Genomic DNA, 26199 nt, shown 5'->3' on the forward strand with positions numbered 1-26199 from the left:
AGCTTCATCTCCTCTGCACATCCTGCATCCCATGTTCTCCACTGTCATCACACCTCTGCTTCTGGCCTGAGGCCTCTTCTCCCCCGGCTCCATGGCTTTTCTCATGAGGTTTCCTTCATCTGCAACACCATGGCTTCTCTTCCCCACATTATGAAATCTTACTTCTGCTTTAAGATCCTGCTCAAGTGTCACCTCCTTCTTGAGGCATTTCTAAAGTCTTGTAGAGTTAGTTTTGTCCTCCATTAGTCCCCAGGTCTTTATTCATCTCTAAGAATTAGGTTAACATGGAAATTTATCAGGGTAAATGCTTATCTCCTGAACGGATTGCATTGTTCACCAGGACAGGAATTACGGTATGTTCATTTCTTCATTCTCAGTTCCTATCATGGGTTGGTATGTGTTCAGTAATTAACTATTGATTGCTATTTACTGGGTAGTATTATCAAAAAATGGTATGTTATATCACCATCTTTTAACCAAGGGAAATTGTTTTAAAAATGGAATTATCAGAAGTATATTAAAGGAAGACACTTGTCTTCATTGTGTCCTTATTAAGTGACAGTTTACATTTATTTTCTCATTTATTCTTCACAATAGTCCTGCAAAGGTGATACTCCATTCCTGACTGAAAAATATGAAACTGCCTTTAAACATTAGGTAACTTGTACAAGTTATACATCTTATAAATAATAGTACTGAAATTTAAACTTTCTTCTGTTGGATTCTATAAGCTGTGCTATGTTCTACTATACCATATCATTTTCTTGCAAAGTACAACTTGTGATACTTTAATGCTTCTTTTGCTATTAATTCATTGCCTTTTGGATTTGTATCTCCAAGACATTGTGATAATAACTTTATATTGCTTTCAGAGTATCATCTCTTCCAGTGTCAAATAAATCTACTTTCAATAGATACTCTTCAGCATTTAGATAGGGAATTTTAAATAATTTCATTCAACAGATGACTTTATGTAGAAATAGGAAATAAACAGTAAAACAAATTTTAAATGGTCTGATGCTTTTCGTGTCCAAGCAATTCTCAAAAATCTTCCAAGTAAACACTATTTTTTAAACGTTTAAGCCACATTTTAGTAAGAGCTAGAAAATTATGGCACACTATTTATAACTTGCCACTCCCATGTTCATTGCACACATGACTAATTAATCAATCACAGAACTTTTTTCTGCTGAGTCCTGTGGTAGCCTCAAAATCCTTGGCTAGGATTCCAGCAACCCTTATTAATCAGAACACTTAGAATGAGGGTAAAAACTTACTCGATCTCTTCCTTATGCTTTCCTCAAATATTGTTAAGAAGATTTTGAGTGGCTCAGTGCAAGATTTTTGTGGAAGGTTCTATTTCTGTTGTAGTTATTCCACCAGTGGACTTCCATGCAGAAGTAAAAATTATGTAATCTTATTCCTTAGCTTTCATTTTCAAAAATCAAATTGGACCCAGATACAAAGACATGTGCGTCATTAAAAGTCACCAAAACATAATATCTGAGCCTCACACGTCTATCATTCTTTACCTCCATTGGCTACTATCAAGGTTCTTTCAAAAAAAAAAAATCTCAGTTGAGACAGTTAATATTTGAATTGCTTTAATTGCTAGTTAATTCCCATGATAGTTAAAATATTCTTTTAACAATTACTAATTGCCCAAGTAAAAAGTTGGAGAGCCACAGTAACTTCCTAAGAAATTGAGCCTTTGTCATGACCCCAGCAGAGAATACCAAAAGGTTTAAATTGCAGAATAAATAATAAATTCCCAGATTAATGAGATCATTTTCTTTGATATGTAAAGAAGAAATTGGGGGGATGAAAGAGGTTGGGATACTTAGCAAGCCTGGAACCAGGAGACCACATAGGAAATCACTGCTACAATTCAGGAAAGATTTGATGAGGGCCTGAATGGAGGCAGAGGCACAGGAAATAAGAGTAAATGATTAATGAGAGAAGTTATAATCATGGACACAGGACTTGAAGGGAAAAATCTAAGATGGCTCTGGGGCCTCTGGCTTGGGTTGCGCAGTATAGTTACATGGGAACAGAGGGCAGGAAAAAGAGATATAACGTCCCTGATAGAGTGTAAAATGAGGAAAAAAAATCAAGACTCCACTTTTAAGTTTATATCATTAGTCAAAGGGTGAATAAAGTAACAGGAAATACTAGGAAGATGGATATTCACAGATGAATAAATCCATTTTCACAGCAGAGATAAAGTAAAGATCACTTTATGGTCATATTATAATAGCTCTTTTTTAAAGCACATAATAGTTTTGGATATTGAATAAATTAATAAATAAGAAATTGACTTCACACCCCTAAGGTATTTAAAGTGGCAGACAGACACAGACATTGAGAAATTTGATTGAGTTTTGTGTTCCACTTATTCTAATAAGCATGTATTGATTGACGTTATCCACCAATTAATAAACCATTAAAAAAAGATTTTATTGACCGCCGGCATGTATCAGCAATGTGCTAGAACGATTTAATTCGGGAAAATTAGGTTTAAGAATGCAGGGATGACTGTTTCACTCTGAGAAGTATAACCCTTCAGACCATGTATTCCAACTCAAAACCCTTCCTAAAAAATACAATTTGATATTTAATGGAAACTGAACTGACTTCAACCTTGGAAGAAGAAACAAAACAATATTAGGCAAGTGTGCAAAAAGTGGTACATTCAAATATCTACCTTCTGTGAATTATTAAATTGAAATGCCAGTCGTAAAGATCTAATATATTGGTTAGTAGCACAGACTCTAAAGCCTGAATACTCTACCTGAATCCCAGCTCAGCTGTTCTCTGTGCCTGTGTCCTCAGGGGTTAAATAAGGATGACAATATTATCTATCTCAAGGTTCTTATAAGGATTAAACTGTAGATCACTTAGAAGGGTGTCTGGTAGAAATAAGTGCTGGAACAGTTAAAAAGAAAATTCAGTGGGATTCAGATGTGCGTTTGGGAGTCCCTGGGTTCACTAAGCCCCCATGTGAGGCTCTATAAATAGTCTGGTGAATTCATTAAAACCTAACTTCCTATGTTCCTACAACTACCCTGCCCTCCTGTGCTTGGTTGGTTGGTTGGTTGGTTGGTTGGTTGGTTTATTGATTGATTGATTGATTGTGGTACGCGGGCCTCTCACTGTTGTGGCCTCTCCCGTTGCGGAGCACAGGCTCTGGACGCGCAGGCTCAGCGGCCATGGCTCACGGGCCCAGCCGCTCCGCGGCATGTGGGATCTTCCCGGACCGGGGCATGAACCCGTGTCCCCTGCATCGGCAGGCGGACGAGATCTCAACCACTGTGCCACCAGGGAAGCCCCCACCTATCACTTTTGATGCTACTACATTCTTACTCTAAGACCCACAAGCACGGACATCTCAGGACAGTGCCTGAGCTTTTGACTCTGGCTCTCAATCTCCTGGTTTATAATTACTTTGAGACCCGATTTCGTGCAAGCAAATACAATTGTCTTATTCTCCCTCAAAACTCTCTGAATACTACTCACTCTTCTTGTTTTCTAAACTCAACAATATCAAGCCCTATAGGTCCTAATCTTATAAAGAATCATCAGAAAATTGCCCCAATAGGACATCCAAGGACCACCATTCCCAAAACAACACGCACAGGATGAGCCTTCCAGAACCTACAATTCTCAAAACTGTACATAATCCCCCAAGTACCTCAAATACAGAATTTCATAAATGTTCTGTTTTGTGATACAGTCATTAGATGAAAATATAGTTTTGATATGCTTAATGTTATAGTATATTTGCTTTAATATTTCAACCACAGTTTTGTGTTAGATTTTCACTCTAAATGTCATAACTAATTTGAAAGACAGCGGTAAAATGTGTCAGAAATTGAGGCAGTCCTCGATAACAACAACAAAAATAATTTGCCCTTAAGAAGGTAGCAAACAGGCCTCCATAATTCTGAATATATTGCAAAACAACAAAAGGAATTCTCTTGTTTGCTCACTTGACCCATAAATGTTTGTAGTCTCCAGAGTTTTGTTCTGAGCCCTCCTTTTCTTCCCTAGCTTTATACTCTCTTCCTGAGTAATCTCTTCCATTTCTATAGTTTCAATCAACAAAACATTGCTAAGCCGATGTTCCCAGGTCCATATATCTGGCCCTGACCACTCTTCTGGGCTCCAGAGCCTCATATTAGATATCACCATCTAGAAGTCCCACTGAAATGTCAAATCCATGAAGGCCAAAGCTGAACTTCCTCTCTTCATCTCCTTCTCATCTGTTTCCACCACAGCATTACTATTTTTTCCCTTGTTGAAATACATCACCACCAGTGAGTCAACAAAACTAGCAATGTGATGATTTCTTTGGCCCTTACCTCCAAACAGTCCTCAAATCCATCTTCCTCAGTCCCACCCTCATGCCTATTAACATTAAATTGTTCAAACTCTTGTCTCTATAGCTACAATGTATGACAAACCTGGACCCTCTCACATTTCTCCCCAAAGCACGTTTTTCTCCACCCTGTCACCAAGGTCATGTTCCTAAGTTATAAGCAGCCTCATTTTCCTTCTGCTAAGAAAATTCCTGAAGCAACTTCCTTTACCTTCAAGAAAGAACTCCCAGCTCCTAGAAGGAGCATCCAGAACCCCCATGAATTGGCCTCTGCCTACTTTTCTAGCCTCCCTCTCATCACGCCCTGTGGCAATTTAAACCCAGAGCTACAATCAATTATTAGATGCTCCTGTCATTAAAAGGTGAGCTCTCTATCCCACCCACCCTCCCTTTGAAGCCGGGTGGAATTGTCAGTCCTTCATCTCTTGGGTCACAATACAGTTGGGTCACAGTACAATGTCCCTGAGACAGCCATGCTGGTGAGGCCATATGTAGTCACTGTTCCAGACACGTGAGTGAAGAAGTCACCTCAAAAGTGGATTCTCCAACCACAGGTGTTTTGCTTCGGGGCAGCCTGTGACACTCCAGCCATTCCACCCTTCCCTGTGAAGGTTCCAGAAATAGTGGAGTAGAGACAAGCCATTCCTGATGTGCCCTGTCTGACTCCTAAGCTCACAAAATCCATGAGTATGATAAAATCGTATTGTTCTGTGCCAATATATTTTAAACAGCAAGAGATACCCAGAACACATTTCCACTTCCACTTTCTGCTCAGCCAAAAAGTGGTAGTTTCCTGAAAGTGAAATGGCATTTTCCTCATCAGTGCCTTTGTATGGGCTTTTGTACTCTGTTGGAGTAGTTAGCACACCTCACTGAACCACCTGTTTAAACATCTAGGTCCTCTGTTAGATGATGGGTGAAATAAAAGGTTAAAGCATCACCAGATCTCAGCTGCACATCTAGCATAATTCCTGGCACATAGTGGGGGCTGGATCTTTATTTGTTGAAAGGTCACATCTGAACTTTCAAACCACCAGTAAGAAAGAACCCTGTGCTCTAAGGTAATATATGAAAGATCACTAGAACAATATTGTTTTTCATTAAGCCATGTGGTATTCATGGACTACACACAGTGACTGGTTCATCAAAACATAAAAATAAGCACAAAACAGTAATTTTTAAAATGGATGTATTTAATATAAATATGATAATACACTATGTTTATCACAGCAATCTTTCATATTATGTAGGTTTTTATAACTCCTCATCTATATTAAGAGATTTTACAGAAAATTGTTTTAGAATCAACCATCTTTCCTCCCTTCAGTCTACTTAACTTCAGCCTTGGAGTCACACAAACAGGAGTGGAAATCCCTATACAGAATCCCTCTACAGTCACACCTTTAGTACTCTTGATTCCCAAAGAAAGAGAAAAAATGCTTAATCACAAAATCACATTTGTTCTACTAACAACACTATTCCCAAGGAACCAAGGAGGAATACAAAGAAGCAAATTACACAATATGAGGTAAGAAATTTCTTGGGCATAAATTTTGGTGGAAGTTTTTTAACCTCCCAATTTTACTTTTCTTTTGTAAGATGGTATCATGTGAAGAAGACAGGAATTATTTCCTTTCAAATTTACTAAAAAAGGCTTGAGAGAAAATTAGGGATAAAATACCCAAGGTGTATTATAATTAAGTACCTCGGAAGAAAGTCTTAAACTAAGGAGTTTATATAAAATAACAAACATTGAAGATAGTAGAACACACTCACTAAAATTTTTAAGGCTGAGATAGATTGAAATACATTTCCTTATATATCCTATGATTGCTAGAAATGAAACCGTATCTTCAGAATTAATATTTAAAGAATTATTTAAACCAAATTCTTCCTTTAGTATATACGGTTTCCCTTCTGTAGGGTCCTTGTGCAATGTTATAAAATGATAACTGACAAGCTAATAGCTCTAAAAAAGAGGAAAGTGGCCACTTCTGCAAAATATCTTTTGTACCTTAAAACCATATACGCTCCTTTAAAAATATTTAAGACATTTTGTAACAACTATACTCACATCATAGTATGTGATAAAAATATGTTGTCCCTATACATAAATTTTGCTGAGACTTCACTAAAAACAGTTATTGCCTAATCCATAAATGAGTCAGAAGCTTAGCCTTCATCCACATGTGTTTCTTTTTAGCAGCTGGGTGGCTGAAATATCATCCTGATTACATGTGAGACAGGTTACTGTGATAACTTATCCCATTAGCGAAAGATGGCATGTAAATCTATTATAACCTCTGTCTTATCTTAAATTTCAACTGACAGTTAATAAGGCCACCTGCATGGTCTGCTTTTGAGGGATCTCAAAACAGTAACTAAAGAGGGAGATGCCTGGCTAGGATATTACTGCATCAAAGTCTCATGCTCTTTTAGGAATGGAGAACTTCAAGATAAAGAACTCAGGAAAACAGGCTCACATTTCTCTCACACTGATACCATAAATTAGATTTTCACACTGCTTTTACTTACATGTAGCTCAAAACACTATGCTCCTGCATGGATCTTTTCCATTTACAACTTTCAATGTGGAGTAAAATTATATCTCATTTTAGTAAATTTTAGTAATTTTAGTAAAATTATATCTAAAAGCTCAATTTAATGCAACCGCCTTAAAAAAAACTGGACCCTGAATACCGCTAGACAAAACTATTTTTTTAATTTAACTTTTATTTTATATTGGGATATAGTTGACTTCAATATTGTGTTAGTTTCAGGTGTACAGCGAGGTGATTTAGATATACATATATATATATCCATTCTCTCTCAGATTATTTTCCCATATAGGTTATTACTATTTTTTAAGCTAAAAATATAAACAAACTTTGGCAAAGACTACCCTGATGAGTGAAAAAATCTGGATTATTTAATACTTCTGAAGATTTAAAAAGTAAGGGGACACGGGTTCAAGCCCCAGTCCGGGAAGATCCCACATGCCGTGAGCAACTAAGCGCGTGCACCACAACTACTGAGCCTGCGCTCTAGAGCCCACGAGCTACAACCACTGAGCCCGTGTGCCCCAACTACTGAAGCCTGGGCACCTAGAGCCCGTGCTCCGCAACAAGAGAGGCCACCGCGTCGAGAAGCCCGCGCACCACAACGAAGAGTAGCTCCCGCTCGCCGCAACTAGAGAAAGCCCGTGTGCAGCAGCACTGAAGACCCAATGCGGCCAAAAATAAAATAAATAAATAAAAGTATTGTAGGAAGCACAGACTATGTTAAACTATTTCCCAGTACCCATGTTCATGAAAATGAACTTAATTATTATGCTTATAAAATAATTATATAAATGTTTGAAGATCTAGAAGAAAGTCTATTTCAGAGAGTCCCTATAATTGGGCTCCTCTCAATTTACTGCAAAGCAAATGTAATCATTAATACAGTCAGTTTCATATCATTTAGGGATAACTGGGGTCTCAAAACATCTCTGATGGTGGAATCTGGTCTAGAGTCTGCCCCCACTTGTAAGGAGAGAAAGCTGGTTTTATTTACACATCTTTTGAGACTGAGAAGTCAATTAGAAAGGGGTGGGTGCTATGAGTGGTCAGCAGCAGAAGCACAGGAAATGGGAGTGTGAAGAGGCAATGTTGACAGTGCGCTTTGTAATGAAGAAGGACTTTTAACCAATGGCAAGACTATCTCAGCTGCAGAAACATGCAAGTCCCCCAAATTCAATTCTATGCTCACCCAGTCATCCCCTGATTACAATTTGTCTTTCTCTGTAGACCTGGTGACAGGAAAACATTTAATGGTCATACTGACACAATTATTATAGTTTTTGTGACAGATGCATTTCTCCATTGTAAGACAATAAGTTGAACCTTTGAGACAGATTTTAGTGGAAAACAGATTAATACATAATAATTTCATATGGTATAAAATTGCAGATATAATAATCAACTCTACATTATCAGTGCTCTATTTGAGAAGAGTGCCCCAGAAATAGTAAAGATCAAATAGAACCAAACAATGTCTAGTGTTTGGGAGACAATGTTCATGCAATATATAAACAGGATATCAAAATGTCCTGGAGTAAAATGTTAAAGAAATAAATCACAAATTAGCTATTCTGAGTAACGGCTCTGTGATGATACATGAATCATATATTTGGTAATTACAAGAGAAAATTATGAAACATTGGCTTACCATTGTTTTTATCGAGACATTTATGTCAGAGAGCACAAGTCAAATTCTCTAAATTAGGAGTGAGTCTAATACTTTATAATATATATTATATTCTCACCATTCCCTTGGAAAGATGGAGTATAACTGTGATGTTTGCATTTTCTGCCTGGAGAAATCAATTACTTAGTTAAAGAAAAAAAAAGTTATCAGAATGAAGAATGGTTCTGTCAATGAATGTGATGCCATTAACATGTTGATAAACAATATTAAGGTTTAAGTTCACAACATCAAAGGATAACATGATAGATAAAAGGGGCCATCAATGACCAAGAGACTTCAGCAGCTTTTGGAGAACTGAAAATAAATGAAGTATTTTTGATGTGGAACACATAGCCTCCATGTGTTCTCCATCAAAATGAACACAGAAGCCTCATCCTACTATGCGCATGGAGGGAGGATTCAGTCTGTAAGAACGAGGGAGGCTGGACTAGGAAATTTCAGATAAGACGAAGGGGATATAAAAAGAGGGAGATTAATCGAACATCCATGTCAATTACTATTGATGACCACTCCATGGCCAGACACAAACAAATCAATTAACCATCCAAACAAACAAGAAGTGATTTTAACTATAATAACTGAATAATCAAAGAAAACAAATGCCAGCAAAAAGGGGTCTCTCAATATACCTGGACTGACATCCCTCTAGAGCATCATTAAAGGAGCTATGGCCTATTCTTTTTTTTCAAACCAAAGTGTATTGCTCAGCCATTGAAAAGAATAAAATAGTGCCATGTGCAGCAACACGGATGGACCTGGAGATTATCATACTAAGTGAAGTAAATCACACAGGGAAAGACAAATGTCATATGATATCACTTATATGTAGAATCTAAAAAAATTGATACAAATGAACTTATTTACAAAATAGAAACAGACTCACAGACTTGGAGAACAAACTTCCCCCAGGGGGTAAGGGTGGAAGGGGGAGGATTGATTGGGAGTTTGGGATTGATATGTACATACTGCTATATTTATTTTAAACAGATAACCAATAAATTAGAATTACTTTCTAAAACAAATAAATAAATTGAAGTGTGTAGTTGATACACAATAAGTTTCAAGTGTACAACACAGTGATTCATAATTTTTAAAGGTTATATTCCAATTATAGTTATTATAAAATACTGGCTATAGTCCCTGTGTTGTACAATATATCCTTGTAGCTTATTTATTTTATACATGGTAGCTTGTACCTCTTAATCCCCTACCCTTATCTTGCCCCTTCCCCCTTCACTCTGCCCACTGGTAGCCACTAGTTTGTTCTCTGCATTTGTGGATCTGTTTCTTTTTCTTTATATTCACTAGTTTGTTTTGTTTTTTTAGATTCCACATGTAAGTGATATTATGCAGTATTTGTGTTTCTCTGCCTTACTTACTTCACTTAGCATAATACCCTCCAAGTCCATGCATGTTGTTGGAAATGGCATTATTTCATTCTTTTTTATGGCTGAATAATATTCCAATGTGTGTGTGTGTGTGTGTGTGTGTGTGTGTGTGTGTGTGTGTGTGTGTGTATACACATATATACACACACAATATCTTCTTTACCCTTTCATCTGTTGATGGACACTTAGGTTACCTCCATATCTTGGCAATTATAAACAATGCTGCTATGAACACTAGGGTGCATGTATCTTTTCGAATAAGTGTTTTGGGGTTTTTTTGGATAGATACCCAGGAATGGAATTGCTGGTTCTATGACCCTTTTTGCTCAGTATCATCTGAGTGAGGACTTTCCCAGAAGCCTGTTGAAATGTGCAGAAATATGGCTCCTACACATCTTATTTCTCCTTTTCTGATTTATGCCTCTCTACCATCAGCTGTCCAATTACTAGTACATATTTAAATTTTTAATTGTTTGTCTATCACTAAATGTAAGCTTCAAAAGAGCAAGGATTCTTCGATTTCTTTTGTCCTCTGTTGTATCTCCAACGCTTAGAAGAGTGCCTGGAACACACTAAGTGCTTCATAAACATTTGTTGAATATATTAATGGGGGATGGGAGAGATGGGAGAGTGTGTACATCAAAAGATAATGATCAAATTAATGAATAAAAATTAGTGGTAGTAGTATTTTATTTAGCTATAAGGGAATAATTACTAAAGGAAATATCTAAAATAATTAATGGGGTTACCTCTCTGTAGCTAGACCAGGCTTGGGAAGGTCTGAGCATTGGGCCGTCATTTTTAAATCATAAGGATATTATTACTTTGAATTACATTTATGTATTTAGTAGAAGTCAGAAGTGTAATGGACAGAATTGATCAAAGAAAGTGAGAGAGGAAGGAACAGTGATGAGGTTGACTTGAGGTTTTTAATGTGGGTCAATATATTTCATTATATATGTGATATGAACTAGAAGTGGGAGGAGGAAAGATGAAGGTGGCTGGTTTGAGTGCCTGTTACATGCTAAGGGCTGTGCTAAGGAGGAACTTTAAACACAAATTATGTCAGGTGGTCTTCTCAATACCCTTTTGAGAAGGTTACCACTATTCTAATATGAGGTAAGAAACCTCGTATTTGAGCAGGTTAAAATTACTTGCCTCATGCCACATCACTGGGAATTGGTTGGCAGAATTGAAAACCATGTTTGCCTGACTCTAAAATAACCAACACTATACAGACGCTGCTTCATCATAACAACAGAACCATGAGTGGTTGTCAAGCTTTGAAAATAATGGACTAGAAGCACAGAACATAAGCAGTGTGTGTATGTGTGTGTGTACATACTCTTAGTATTACACCCTTTCTTGGTTTCCTCCATCAGTCAATTAAAGAATAATTTCTTTCCCTTCAATTATTTCTCTCTAGGAATAAAAAATTCTGTTATTTAAAAGGAGATTCATAAATGTCGTTTTTGTTTGTTTCATTTTCTTTAAAGTTTAATTGATTCACTGTCTTTTATGAAGAGCACACTATAGGCCACAACACAGAGCTCAATTAAGCAACTAATTGAAGCCAGGTTCATGAGGGCTTAAATTACCAGAGCCTTCCTGTCATCTTAAATTAAACTTCCTTATATACTTCTCAAGATTTATAACCCCAGGCTGAAAAGCTGTAAACCATCCCAGTTTCAGAGTGAATCTCCCAGAAGGAAATGATGTTTCCTGGAAAAGAGGAAGGCAAATGTCCTCCATGGAAGAAGGCTCCAAAAGCAATGTGTGTGGCAGGGGTCATGGGAGCCTCGAGAAGGGGCTGCAAAGGGAACAGACAAGTCACTCAAATAGCATGTGCCCAGAGATTTTGCAATTTGACTTGTGAGTCCTATAGGAAGGAGCAAATTTATCTAAACAGCAAGTGGACACATTCTTGACTTTCTCCTACAAAATGAAAAGCAGAAGGGCAAATGATTTTCTGTGGAGACCATAACCTCCCAAAATCCCAAAACAGCTCTTATTTTAGTTGAGAAAGACTTATTATCACTGCCTTTAACACTCTATCACCTATCTATGTAACTCCTTACCTACGCTTTCACATGCATTTTGTTTCTTTTTTACATGTTTTAATTCTCTATAATATAAAAATACGTGTTCATGTGATTCAAAAATCACTGTTTTGGGATTGGCACAATTCACCAACTATTTAATAACGGGATGAGAAATCATTTAATAATGTAGACAAAAATTAAGCTAAAAGGCCTGTATTCTAAGGAAAATCACCTCCCTTTTTTAAACTTCTGGCAAATAGAAAACATTTTTTATGTATACTATTACCCTAACATCTCATGTATAACCAGACCAGTACATAAGAAAAATGAATTTTCATTTTATAATTTTCCTTCACTATAATGTTTTACTAGATATTCTCAGGAAAATTAGACATTCATGACATGATTTCTGCTCAGTGCTGGCTGGTCTCACGTGCCAGGCACTGTGTACGGTTTTGGTGAAATTGAACTTTCTGTTACTTTTCATGTCAACTAGAATTCTGCCAAAATACACATATGTAAAAATATGATTAGCAGAAATATCCTGAATGTCTATGACATATTTGCTGATGGAAATGAATTTTCTGAGTTTGAAAATTATAGGATTCATGTCTACCTTGTTTTTTGAATAAGAAGTACTATTTTCCCCATCTCCTGGTTAATGCCTATAGAAGATAACTATGATCACAACTCTTACATAAGATTTTTAGTACTTTATATTAAAACAGTTCTCATACTTTTTCCAGTTGGTTAGACAAAGGGCCTTTAATATACTCTTCAAAATAAAATGAAGCGCCAGAAAAATAAAAGAAATTGATTTTATATTTTATATTAAATAAATGCAAACAGGATACTTAACATTCTTTAATATAGCGAAATATTTCAGCTTTACCTATGTTAAGTCCTTCCAAAGATCACTGAAATAGAGAAAAATTAATTTTTATATGAAATATGTTCAAATTTTTGAGATTGCTGAAGGACTGAGGAAATTTAGAATGAGTCGCAGCTTTACTTTAATACACATACTACAAGTAGATAATTCAAGTCAAATGATAAACAGATCAGTGATCAAGGAACAAGACTGCCCTCACATGTCATCACTAAACTTACACCAACCATATGTCATTTTAGGGTTAATTCAGAACATAGGTCTTTCAACAGTATTTTTCCCTTTGTAATATTAGTTTATGTTGACGAGGTAAGAACTTCTGTATTAATATAATTTACTAACAAAACAAATTAGTAATTTGGACATTTTAAAGATAATACGTTTGTGTCGGATTAGTTGTGGCATTCATTTTTTTAACCAGCCTTTAATTAAAAATTTTAAACTCTGCACTAGCTGTAAATTAGAGGCATCATTTCTTAATACTAGATCAGATATCTTCTTTCGTTGTCTAAACCAAACATGACAGAGAAGACAGGAGTTATAAACATGCAAGTCTTTAAGCTATCAATGATATTTCATAGCCTAAACACTTCACTCATGTTACCTATTACTTTTTGTGGTACCAAAATGCTAATGATCTTGGTAATCTGCTTTCTTATCCCGCAAAACAGAAACCACATATTGGTAAAGGAATGGTACTCCACAGAGGCAGCAACACTGATAGCAGTGAATTAATGAATGACAGCCAGAAAACAAAGGGAACAAAATATTTATAATAAATAGGTAAAAGACCAAAGAGGTATATAGTCAGGCATCAACGAGGATGGAAGCAAATAGTTCCATCACACTTGGATAAGGTCTGATGGTTCCACTATATATCATTCTGAAACTAACTGTAGTTCAATATCATGACCACCCAAGAATCAAGAACATTTTATCTTTATTATAGCAGTTTTGTAATACACACAATTCTCGTTTTAAATGACGTACCATTGCAATTGTGAATGTTAGAAAGTTTTCCTACCTAAAATTAGAAGCAGCTATAATAAAGTTTCATTCATTCTTAACTCATTTCAGAAATCATTACTAAGGACGTACTGTGTGTAAGGTTCTGGGCTAATCCCTTGAAATACAGAAGTGGTTAAAATGTAAAAATACTGCTGTCCTCACAGTGCTGACATTCCAGAGGGGAGGAAGTGGCAATAATAAACAATGAATATAATAAATAAGTTGTAGGTTAGAGAGGGGTTAGAGCTACAGAAAAGAAGGAAAACTACAGCAACCATGATGTGGAGTGCAGATGGGCACACTGCAGTGGTAAAAGAGAAGTTAAGGTCAGCATCAGTGAGAAGGCAACACTAGAGCAGTTGACTTGCAGGAGGTGAGAGATTCAGCCAAGTGGCTATCAGAGGAAAAGCATTCCAGGCAAAGGAATCAGCTACAACGTATTTCCTAAGCGGGGAGCAAGCCTAGTCTATTTGACACCATGGCAGGGCTTTGAGCAAAAGAGTGACATCTGACAGGTATGTTCAAAGAGTTTTGTAGATACTGACCCACTGAACCCCCAGAACGATTTCATGAAATCAATGCCATTTTTTATACCCTTTTAGCAGATGAGAACCTGAAGCATAGAGAAGTTAGGTAAGTTGCCCAAGGTCACACAATTAGGAAGTGGTGGAACTGGGATCCAAGTGCAGGCAGTCTGATTCTAGAGGTGAGCTCTTTTTTTTTTTTTTTGCGGTACGCAGGCCTCTCACTGCCGTGGCCTCTCCCGTTGCGGAGCACAGGCTCCGGACGCGCAGGCTCAGCGGCCATGGCCCACGGGCCCAGCTGCTCCGCGGCACCTGGGATCTTCCCAGACCGGGGCACGAACCCGTGTCCCCTTAATTGGCAGGCGGGCTCTCAACCACTGAGCCACCAGGGAAGCCCTAGAGGTGAGCTCTTAACAAGGAGATATTCAGTCCTTGAACAGGACACACACAGGCACGCATGCTCGCTCACATGCGCACAACCCCCGCCCCCCACACACTCAAGAGTGGAGAGGAAGCTGAGAAGCCAGAAGAGGAGAGTTTGTTATCCACATTCTATGTCTCTTGGTCCACATTTTATTTTCTCTCTTGTATATTTTACTTGTTAACCTTTAGATCAAAATGTCTGTTTAAATGAAAGATGTTCAAACTGACTGAAAACATTTGGGGTTATTCTCAAAAGAGTAAAACAAATGAGCAATTCTTAATGTATAAAATAAATATTGTGGAAATTATTGTGGAGTTATGTCAATTTACTTTAAATAAACAAAGAGAACAAAACAAAAATACTCTCATGAAACAATGTGCACTAAAATTATTTTAGGTCTACAGAGAAAAATACAAGAACATTTTTCTGGCTAAATATCCAGAATAATATAGCCACCAGTCATTCAAGCTATTCACTTGGGAAGAGCTTTGGAATCAACAGAAAGGCTTCATAAATCATGATCTATGACTCTCATCTCATGTAAATGAAGATAATGTGTCACTGAGATTCTTTTCCATGTTAATTATTTTGGTTCTATTGTATAGACACTTACTCCTTTCCTATGTATACTATCAATACAGGCTTTGAAAAATGCTTAGGTACATTGTTATATTTAAGTTCACAGAGATTATAATTCATACACTATTTCACTATGTCAAATCTATACAAATGGAAATAAGCATTAATATCTGAAATATAACATTCTCCAAAACATAGAATAAATTCTGTTAAAATGAAGACTTGGAGCTCCTCTTTATCACGGTGCTAACTAAGTACTATGCTACCTTTAGTACAGTAACTACTCTGCATTTATTAAATCAACAATCCAAAAAGTAACCAAATCCAATTTTTCAAAAGAAAAAATTATTTAACAGTCTATCTCAGAATTAAAGGATGCTGGTGAAAAGAATGCTTTTCATAAGCTTTCACTAAAAAAAAAATAAGATAGCTCTCCCCAAGATGGTATAAAATGACCATGCCTATTATACATAGGTCTATATTTTAAAATATAATACAGTTTCATAATATCCATGCATATCCAGCAAGAAGAGAAAAAAATTTCCCCCAACGGGTCATAACCACTGAGAAATGTGGGGCAAGAAACTCCACATGGCAGATACAGAAATAAAGTGAGGGAAAGCAATGACAAATGATATCTCATCTCACTTCCAGAGTCAACATCCTTTGCACAATACCACTTTACTTCCTATATTTTTCCAGCTACCATTCTTGCTTCTTGTCCGTTCAAATGGCTTAAACCAAACTCTAGGAAATATTATTTCTGGCAGTTTTCAAAATCTAGATCTCTTTCTACCAACCACCACTTCCCCCAAAAAATTAATAATAAAAAATATATTTTATTTTTTCTCCTTCTCTATTCTTAAGGAAATCTAAAGAACTTATACTGTAGAGAATGTTTTTTTCACTTTGATTCCTGCACAATTTCACATGACATCACAAAATACCAAGACAAGCTTAAAGAACAGAAGCACATCTGCATTACTTAGTAAAAACAAATATCCCTTATCATTCCATGGCCTTTGTAGTATATTCCATATTTTTTGGTGAAACTGTGATTTTTCTTTATTAATAATTCACTAATGAGTAAAATTTGCCAAAGGAAATGAGTTTACATGGCTGTACAGAGACAGAAATAATGCTTAATATGAAGTGAGGGATGGTTGACAGATGAAAGAGAAGGGGATTTCTGAGCTGCTGAATATTGACAATAAGTGGGAAGTGGTTTGTGAATGTATCTTGGAATTTTATGTTAGCTTTCTGAGTCAATACTAATTGCCAAAAACAAACTCAAGGCAAACTGTATTATTAGGTTTTAGGCTTGGCTTCTAAGATGGAAAAAGTTAAATATTTACATATGTGTGATACAGTGTGTATATTTTAGTAGACGATAAAAGAGTATTTTCATATTGGACATTCTCCCTCCTTAAGAAAAATGATCATAGCTATGTATGCCATAGAGCTAATGATCTGATAACCCGAAAATTGATCAGAAACATATGAGTAATTTGCATGAAACCTGTTAACTTAATTACGTTCTGTGATCATTTTTTGATGTGTCAACTTAGCTAGGTTTATTTAGTTCCACTCAACACCAATCTGGGTGTCGCTGTGAAAGCACTTTGTGGATGTGGTTAAAGTCCATAGCAGTTGACTTTAAGTAAGGGAGATAATCCTAGATTATCACTAGGATAGCAGGCCTGACTCACTCCTTGAAAGGTCTTAAAAGTGGGAGTGTGGCCTCCTTGAGAGACGAAATTCCACCAGTTTATAGCGGTTTCAGCTCGTGCTAAGAGTGTCAGCCTGTCTTCCTGCTGGGCTGCCCTCAGGATTTCAGACTTGCCTAGCCAGCCCCCATTATCATGTGAATCAATTCTTTAAAATAAATCTGTTTGCACTCTTTCTTACTGATTCTGCTTCTCTAGCTGAATCATGACTGATATAGTTCCAAACTGGAAAAAAGGCAGGAACAAAAGAGTAAAGGAAGCTGCAGTGGTTTGTCAGCACCCCACACCAGCTGTGTCTACATGCACCCACAGACTCAAGTCAGACAAACAATGTGTGTATAGAAACTCACACACACGTATACAGGCACATGCATGCACAATCTCACATCAAAATGGTATGTTCCCAAACACTCAAACTCCTATGTTTAACAGACCTGAAATTTTTGACAGATGTAACGATTTAATCGATCAAAAGCATCAACCAAAGAAAACTACACAACTGGAGACTAGGATTCAGAAAGCACATTCTAAACAATAACTTGTAGAAGGAAGGAACTCTGATATACTACTTACAAGAAAGACATTTCACACATTTTGATACAAAACACAATCACCTTCAGAAAACAAACACAAATATTTCACCTAAAAAGTGATAAGTGTTGGTCATCCAACCAACAGAAAAGTGGTTTTAAATTCTATAATGTTAATCAAAGAATCCCAACACTTTGATACAACTATATAAATATGTTTTCCAAACTCGCAAACAAAAACTTATTAAAAACAAGCTGTAGCAAGATAAATTCATTCTAAACACATTCCCCGCTTCCCTTCCTTACCTGGACTGCATATCTTGCTGGGTTTTGGCCTGACTGGCTTCTGCCTGAGGGGAGGCGTGGGTGACCCGCTGCTGAAGCTCCACCAAGGACTGGTAATACTGCTGCTGGTGATGCTGCTGCTGCTTGTAGCGAGACAAACTGAAAAACAGCCCTAGAATGGCTTTTAAGTTTCCATTTCTTATTTCTGTATCAAGTGGAAAATATAAAAACAGTATCACAGAAAATGATTATTTTTTACAAATGAAATTCTAGAAGCAAGCCTCTTAGGCTAAATCTACGGAGACAGAAATACAACTTGATTTTCTCAGTCACAGATTTAAGCAAATCTGATTTTCTGAAACATGCTAGCATTTCCAAGTAGCTTGGAAATTTCAGGGAGAGAGGGAAGGGATGAAGCATAGAGAGAACAGAGCTTACTCAAGTGATGTTCTTTGCTGACCCTGAACGGCAGTTTTTCTAGAGTTAGTTTCTTCATGGAAATGGATGGGCTCTCAGTCTTGCGCTAATCATTTGGTTTAGCACTCTGCTTCCCTCACAAACACACACAGCTGTTACCAACACAGTGGTGGCTACGAGCTAGAGAAAGAAAGCCACTGAAATGCTGGTTGTCCTACATTATAAATACTGATGCTACGGGTGCACCTCATAATAGCAACTAGATTTATAACTGTTAGCACAATTCTAAATCACCCACCAACCAATTCATTTTCAAAAATATATGTATATGTCCTCCAAAAAGCAGACTACATCATAGGTATCCATTTTTAATGCTCCGATTCTTTTATTTTTAATTTATGTTACATAGTAATAAATATTAAAGATCACCTTACTCATGACTCTAGATAACATAATTGAATAAATGTAAGTGGAGTTCCTAGTCCTAACACATGGAGCTCCTGTGTAAGTTTTTCTAATACTGAATAAAAAATTAAATGCACGAAGTAGGCTACAACATGAGCCTACATTTTCCTCCTGCAGCTATAATTTTAAAATTAGAAAATGAGATGCAAGTAAAGCTTGATATAATGCTACACAACCTATAATCATAATTTAAATGAAACTTGCTATTGGCAATAAAATATATCCTCCTTTGAGGTCAAGGTTTTATGTCTCCTTTTTGGAATTTAGAAACATTAATAAACTACTTAGATTTCTTGCTCTCTGATGGTTTATAATGCCACACACACTATGCTGTGGAATCATTCATATAAAATGAGGCTGAATTGTTATAAGCCCCCAATCTTCCTCACAGGGGTCATAACATATAAGTGTTGGCTTGTTCAATATAAAGCTACAGTGAGAAAGTATTAATTTTCTCCTGTAAACCTGACTGATCTTATTGAAAGAGGTTTTTTTAACTTCTTATTTTATTACTATGCATGTTTAATCAATTTAGAGAATCATTTTGGGCATCCATATATTTTTAGGAGATAAATAAAAAGCAAGAGGTTTATGTTAATAAAAGATATCATGTTACACTCCCTAACACCATACACAAAAATAAACTCAAAATGGATTAAAGACCTAAATGTAAGACTGAACACTATAAAACTCTTAGAGGAAAACACAGGCAGAACACTCTATGACATAAATCACAGCAAGATCCTTTTGGACCCACCTCCTAGATAAATGGAAATAAAAACAAAAATAAACAAGTGGGACCTAATGAAACTTGAAAGCTTTTGCACAGCCAAGGAAACCATAAACAAGACGAAAAGACAACCCTCAGAATGGGAGAAAATATTTGCAAACGAATCAACGGACAAAGGATTAATCTCCAAAATATACAAGCAGCTCACGCAGCTCAATATCAAAAAAACAAACAACCCAATCCAAAAATGGGCAGAAGATCTAAATAGACATTTCTCCAAAGAAGATGTACAGATTGCCAACAAACACATGAAAGGATGCTCAACATCACTAATCATTAGAGAAATGCAAATCCAAACTACAACGAGGTTATCACCTCACACCAGTCAGAATGGCCATCATCAAAAAATCTACAAACGATAAATGCTGGAGAGGGTGTGGAGAAAAGGGAACCCTCTTGCACTGTTGGTGGGAATGTAAATTGATACAGCCACTATGGAGAACAGTATGGAGGTTCCTTAAAAAACTAAAAACAGAACTACCATATGACCTAGCAATCCTACTACTGGGCATATACCCTGAGAAAACCATAATTCAAAAAGTGTCATGTACCACGATGTTCATTGAAGCCCTATTTACAATAGCCAGGACATGGAAGCAACCTAAGTGTCCATCAACAGATGAATGGATAAAGAAGATGTGGCACATATATACAATGGAATATTAAGAATGGACCTAGAGTCTGTCATACAGAGTGAAGTAAGTCAGAAAGATAAAAACAAATACCATGTGCTAACACATATATATGTAATCTAAAAAAAAAAACAAGGGTTCTGAAGAACTCAGGGGCAGGACAGGGATAAAGACGCAGATGTAGAAAATGGACTTGAGGACACAGGTTTGGGGGAGAAAGGTAAGCTGGGATGAAGTGAGAGAGTGGCACTGGCATATATACACTACTAAATGTAAAATAGCTAGTGGGAAGCAGCTGCATAGCACAGGGAGATCAGCTTGGTGCTTTGTGACTATCTAGAGTGGCGGGATAGGGAGGGTGGGAGGGAGAGGCAAGAGGAAGGGGATATGGGGATATATGTATACGTATAGCTGATTCACTTTGTTATACAGTAGAAAGTAACACAACACTGTAAAGCAGCTATATTCCAATAAAGATGTTTAAAAAAAAAGTATGAAAAAACAAAACAAAGCAAAACAAAAAGATGTCATGTTATACGGAAGAGACATAAAACGAATAAATGGTAACATTTCTCACCAACTTTAACCACTTAGAAAGTAAAGTATTATCCTGGAGGATTTTACCAAATTTTCTTCTAAGTAACAGAACCATGAGTTAGGTTTGAACATAAGTTTTTTGCCATTAAATATGTAATTTAATATTAAACATCATGATGACATATACAGATAAAGGATTAAAGAAATTTAAAATTTAAACAGTGAAGAAAAATTGACAAACGTAAATATTTCTAGTACATGTCCATAATATTTCAGAAGTCACACAATTCCTCTTTTTCCAATGGCAGCAAACTTTGAGCAGCTGAGAATTGTCTAATATTTCTACTATCTGTGGGGGAAAAAGGCTTTTCAGAGTAAGCTGACTGTAGTAGAAACAAGAAGCAACATAAATTGTCAAAAGTGTTTCATCATAAAATTCTAATTAAAAATGGTTGTTGCTGATACAGATCTCAAAGGACTTGGTATTTCAAAACTTTAGCAATTGGTTTTTTTTTTTTTTTTTTAGCAATTGGTTTTTGTTAATAGTACTAAATTGAAAATTTTGCAAAGGCTTCCTAAAAATATATGTGGAAGAAAAACAAATGCAGAAAAAACAATAACAGATCTAGTTTTCTTTTTCCACTTTTCTATATTTCAATGTCAGTGATGATCTTTTAAACATTTAAAAATTTTAAGGCCTTTACAAAGAACAGTTATTAATACTGTTAGTGCTAATTAAGTAAGAACTCCTGATGACTTATTTAAAATTAACAAATATTTAGACTTGGACTACCAACTTGATCAAATTATAGAATTGTTATTGATAAAATATTTGAGCATTAATTATACTACTTTAACTGTATTTATGTCCATCTACTGTATTTATTATCCAGCATTATCTATCTATCCATCCATCTACTTAAGACTCTACAAACACTACCAACTGGTAATAACATAAAGATATTTTGTTAATATGTCCCCCTCCCATAATGTAAAGAACAATTTTGGCAAAATCTGGAACATACCTACATAAGGCGTACATTAATAACCATTGAATTTATGTTTCTATTATTTTGGAAACTTTACTGATTTCCTGTCTTGTATTAGGGGCTATGTACTCCCACTTTACATTTCTAGCATTATAAAAAGTCTTTTACAAACATGGATGCCATTTGTGACAACTGTGCTTTTTCTTACCTTCAGCGGATAGACCTTGAACATTTACTCCTCTGGCTGCTAGAAAACTAAGGCAGACATCAACATTTTCAATCTGCAACATGAAAAACAGTGAAAAAGTAACTTAGAAGGTTATTTTTAAATAAATAAATGAGCTAGAATGAAGCCAGAGAGAAAGATAAAGAAAGAATGAATACTTTACATTCATTTCATACTAGAGATCTTTAACCAGAGTTTAACTAGAATTATTTTGGCTAATTGCAGAATGAATATAAAGATTGCATTGTCCGATTTAGTACTTACAAACAATTCATAAAGGCCTGACCAAGAATGGCATTCTTACAGATTAGCAACCCACCTACTTAACATAAAACCAGACTGATTTTGTGCTTCACAAACAAGTCTCAACTAAAGTACCCAAATAGGAGGAGACTCCTGTTTCTGTGAGTTAGAATACTAGGATGTGGGTAACTGAGATTCAAACAGTAATATTTGGTAAGTATGCCAAAAGATAAGGGTTGATATACATGAAAGATATGAAGCATATTTTCATCCTAAATCATAGAAATTCTTTATTTTAAAAACTGTATTTGTACTTCTACAGTTGTTAATTCTCTGCTTAAATATAGGCATTGCCTTTGTAATTTAAAAGAGTGATGCCACTGCTTTTGAACAGTTCATTGCAACATGATAGCCAGTGATTAACCATTTAGGGTGAGAAGCAAAAAAAAAAAAAAAAGACTAATTTATGTTAATTCATGGGCTGATTTCAGTATTAGTTATGGCATTATGTAGCAAAGTTAAAGAGCTAAGAATTTTTAAAAGAATGTAGGAAACTAGAAAGTTCCAGTTCTTTGTGAGTCATCTCCCTGGGTTTTGTGGTATTCCATAAATCTTGAAATTCTAAAGTAAATAAGAGATTTAAAGTTAATACTTGGCAAGGTACTGTTTTCTGTCTTATTAAATTCTCATCAAAAGCTATGCAGGAGGACATACAAAGTTTTGCCAATGTCCTCTTTAGCTGAGCTTCATAGGAAGGTCAAAATGTCTGTTAAAGAAAATAAAAAGAAAAAAAATATATTCCAGAATCTGTCTTTATAAAATGGACAACTGTTTACGTTCCTTTTTAAATGTAATTTTGTGCAAAATTAAAGTAATAATATCCAATGAGAGGTTCTTTACTTCAAAATGATTGCAGCCAAGGTATACACATTTGCTTTGAGAAAAAAATAACTTCTTGATTCGTTTCAAAATAAGTTTTACTGAAAGAATGATAGAGTTGAAGACGCTGAATGTTACATGACCAAGTGGACCTTCTCGTTCTACTTGTCAACGTCTAAATACCCAAAAAACCTATGGTTCTGGAATCCACTTCAAATTCTTTCCTTCACATTTCACTTTGCTATTAGAAAATAAGATAACATAAAGGAAAGAAAAGTGTAACAAACAGAATATACTACTGTGTCTACCCAGTGTGTTCTTTAAAAAAATTTTTTTCAGGTTGATTAAAAGTAAAAGATGCCAAATAATTATTGTGGCCTAATATTAAGACAGAGAATCAAGCTGAGTATTTTTGAATGTTTGCTGCAACAATTATTATTGGTATTATTAATTTTATACCAATTATATGAATTTTATAGAAAGTAAGAAGATTTCTGGCCCAAATATATATAATTTACTGCAAAATGTATTTTTATTATACATAAACAGATTAGTTCATTGGAAGACCAAGAAAATATTCATGAACAGTGTCTGTAATTAAGTGTAAAATGGCTTTTTTGGCTGTTCAAACAGAATAAAAAATAAAACTGCGGTCTAGATTGGGTATTAGAGACAAACAACTCTCTCTCAATATGCACCATAAATTAGAAAGGGAAATTAAAAGGGTCCTAGTAGAGAAAAGAAAAAAATACTCAAAATATACCTTACATTCCTTTCATATCTATTTATCAGAAGCATTCAACCTTTTGTCATAGTCCTTTACAGTCATTCACTATGAGCACCAACAATTTGAGGTAGTTAATTCCGTTTCCCATCTTACTATAGCAGGTAAGTAACAGCAACAGGTAAGTACTTGAATACAAAATCTCCAGTATGACTATTAAAGGATAGTTCATTACACTTTATTTATTCACCAATTTTTGTTTTTGGTCATAATTAATTTTCCAACAATGTAACAACATAACAAACAAAACTTAAGAAAATAATATCCTCTCCCTACCTAACTCCAAAGTCATCTATAAATTCAATCATGCTTGTTGGTACTAACATTTTTTACCCAGTGATGTTATAATAAAAGAAAATGGCTATGAGAAATGTTGTTAAATGTCATTTATATGTTTAGTTTCCTTGTCAGAGGCATACTCTAAAATAATTTGAGAATACTTTCTACCTATATAATAATATATTTTGGTTAATGATTATTTTTATTTTAATAAATTTGAGACATTAGTTTCTCATAATTCCTGCTTTAAAATAAGATTGTCCCCTCACGTTTCCCAGTTAAATATCTATAAATACTGCTTTAGTTCCTAATTTTTTTGTCATGTCAAACCTCAATTGTTCTTTGAACTAAAAACCTCCAAACATTTTTGAAATCCTAAACAGATAAAAGTGATTTTGCCATCAAATTTATCCAATTAACTGAAGTGAGTTTTATTTTTTCTCAGCATTATTTGAATCATATACCAAATAAGCTATCAAAATTCAAACTGTAATTTTAACAGCTAATAATTTGGGTCAATTTTTAATTAGAATAATTTCATGTACTTAATAAACTAATAAACAACCCAATGCACAGCTACCTAAATATAATGGAAACAAAAGTTTCATAGGTCAGTACTTACACTTGCTACATGAAATCGCTTGTGATGTTTTCTACTAATAACATTGTCTTCTCTTTTCATTAATTAATTAATGCTTTTTAATCAGTATTTAAATATTGGTTAAAATCCACTAGATGAATTTCAGGATCCATTGATGGACAGTAATCCACAATTTGAAAAACACTGCCCTGAAGAAGACCAGAGCATTGACACATCTACCGTACCTTTTCTTTTGGGGGGTGGAGGTGGGCGTTATATTCAATGACTACTCAGAAAGTGGAAAATTATCCTCACAAGCGAAGTCTCTGCATGGATTTAATTACATCAGTTAACTGGCGCAAAACAAAAACAAAATATTCAAAATACTGGTTATATAATCACATAGTTAATTTTTAGGATAAGTTTACAAATGGCGTCCTTCTGTTCAAGATCTGAAAAAGAATTTTAACTCTTTTCAATCCCCTTTAATTTGTCTAGATACCAAATCATTTTGAAAAGGAAAGCAACTGAGTTGAAATTTGAGTCAATCTTTCATAAGCAATCAGTTATTTGACCAAATTTAAACAACTATTTCAAAACTACTAGGTTATTTAACAGTCAATCATTTCTTGATCTCTCTCTCCTCACTCCCTCTATTTGGTTTGCGGGTAAATAGAGATGTTTCTTGAGTTTTCAGTTTTATTTATTTATTTATTTGTTCATTCAGGTTTCTTTCTTTTTTTTTTTTTAATGAAGACATGGGTTTAGCGAAGCTCTAAGCCTCTGAGAGACAAGAACTGAATTTTGTTGACTTGTGCGCCTTCGGCAGCCTAGCATGGTGTTTGGTGTCTGATAGATGCACAGTACATACTTGAGGAAGAAGGGAGGAAAGGAGTGTTGGCCAATTGGTCCTTGTATTTTTGGAAGAAATGAATCCAAGAAAAAAAAAGAGAGACAGAGATAGAGACAGAGGAAGACAGAGAGTCATTTGATCCAGAGGCTACATGTTACACTCTCTTTGGGATCTTTTAAAATATACTACTTCCCTGTGTCTGACGCCAGACAATAAGAATCAGAAATTCTGTGAGTTGGGATTGGACGTCAGTTTGTTTTCAAATTTTAGCTCCTAATCTCATCTTTAGTCTACCCTCATCTTTACAGATTAAGCAACTGACCTCCAGAGAAAGTCTCACATAAAGATGAGCAGGGCTTCCCTGGTGGCGCAGTGGTTGAGAGTCCGCCTGCCGATGCAGGGGACACGGGTTCGTGCCCCGGTCCGGGAAGATCCCACATGCCGCGGAGCGGCTGGGCCCGTGAGCCATGGCCGCTGAGCCTGCGCGTCCGGAGCCTGTGCTC

At 35.7% G+C, this 26199-nt stretch overlaps 1 protein-coding gene across 3 annotated transcripts in view; it reads right to left on the reverse strand.

Moving 5' to 3' along the window:
• The window catches only part of NAV3 (neuron navigator 3), a 356590-nt gene that overhangs the window by 197107 nt on the left and 133284 nt on the right, over positions 1–26199 (reverse strand). For all 3 annotated transcript variants that reach the window (XM_024736709.1, XM_024736708.1, XM_024736707.1), the window contains exons 4-5: positions 22061–22133; positions 18044–18227 (exon numbers count right to left, since the gene is read on the reverse strand). In XM_024736709.1, the coding sequence (XP_024592477.1) occupies positions 18044–18227; positions 22061–22133 (257 nt within the window). The remainder of the gene's footprint in view (positions 1–18043; positions 18228–22060; positions 22134–26199) is intronic.

Source organism: Neophocaena asiaeorientalis, unplaced genomic scaffold, assembly GCF_003031525.2.
Source record: "Neophocaena asiaeorientalis asiaeorientalis breed wild unplaced genomic scaffold, Neophocaena_asiaeorientalis_V1.1 scaffold134, whole genome shotgun sequence".
Classification (NCBI taxonomy): Eukaryota; Metazoa; Chordata; class Mammalia; order Artiodactyla; family Phocoenidae; genus Neophocaena; species Neophocaena asiaeorientalis.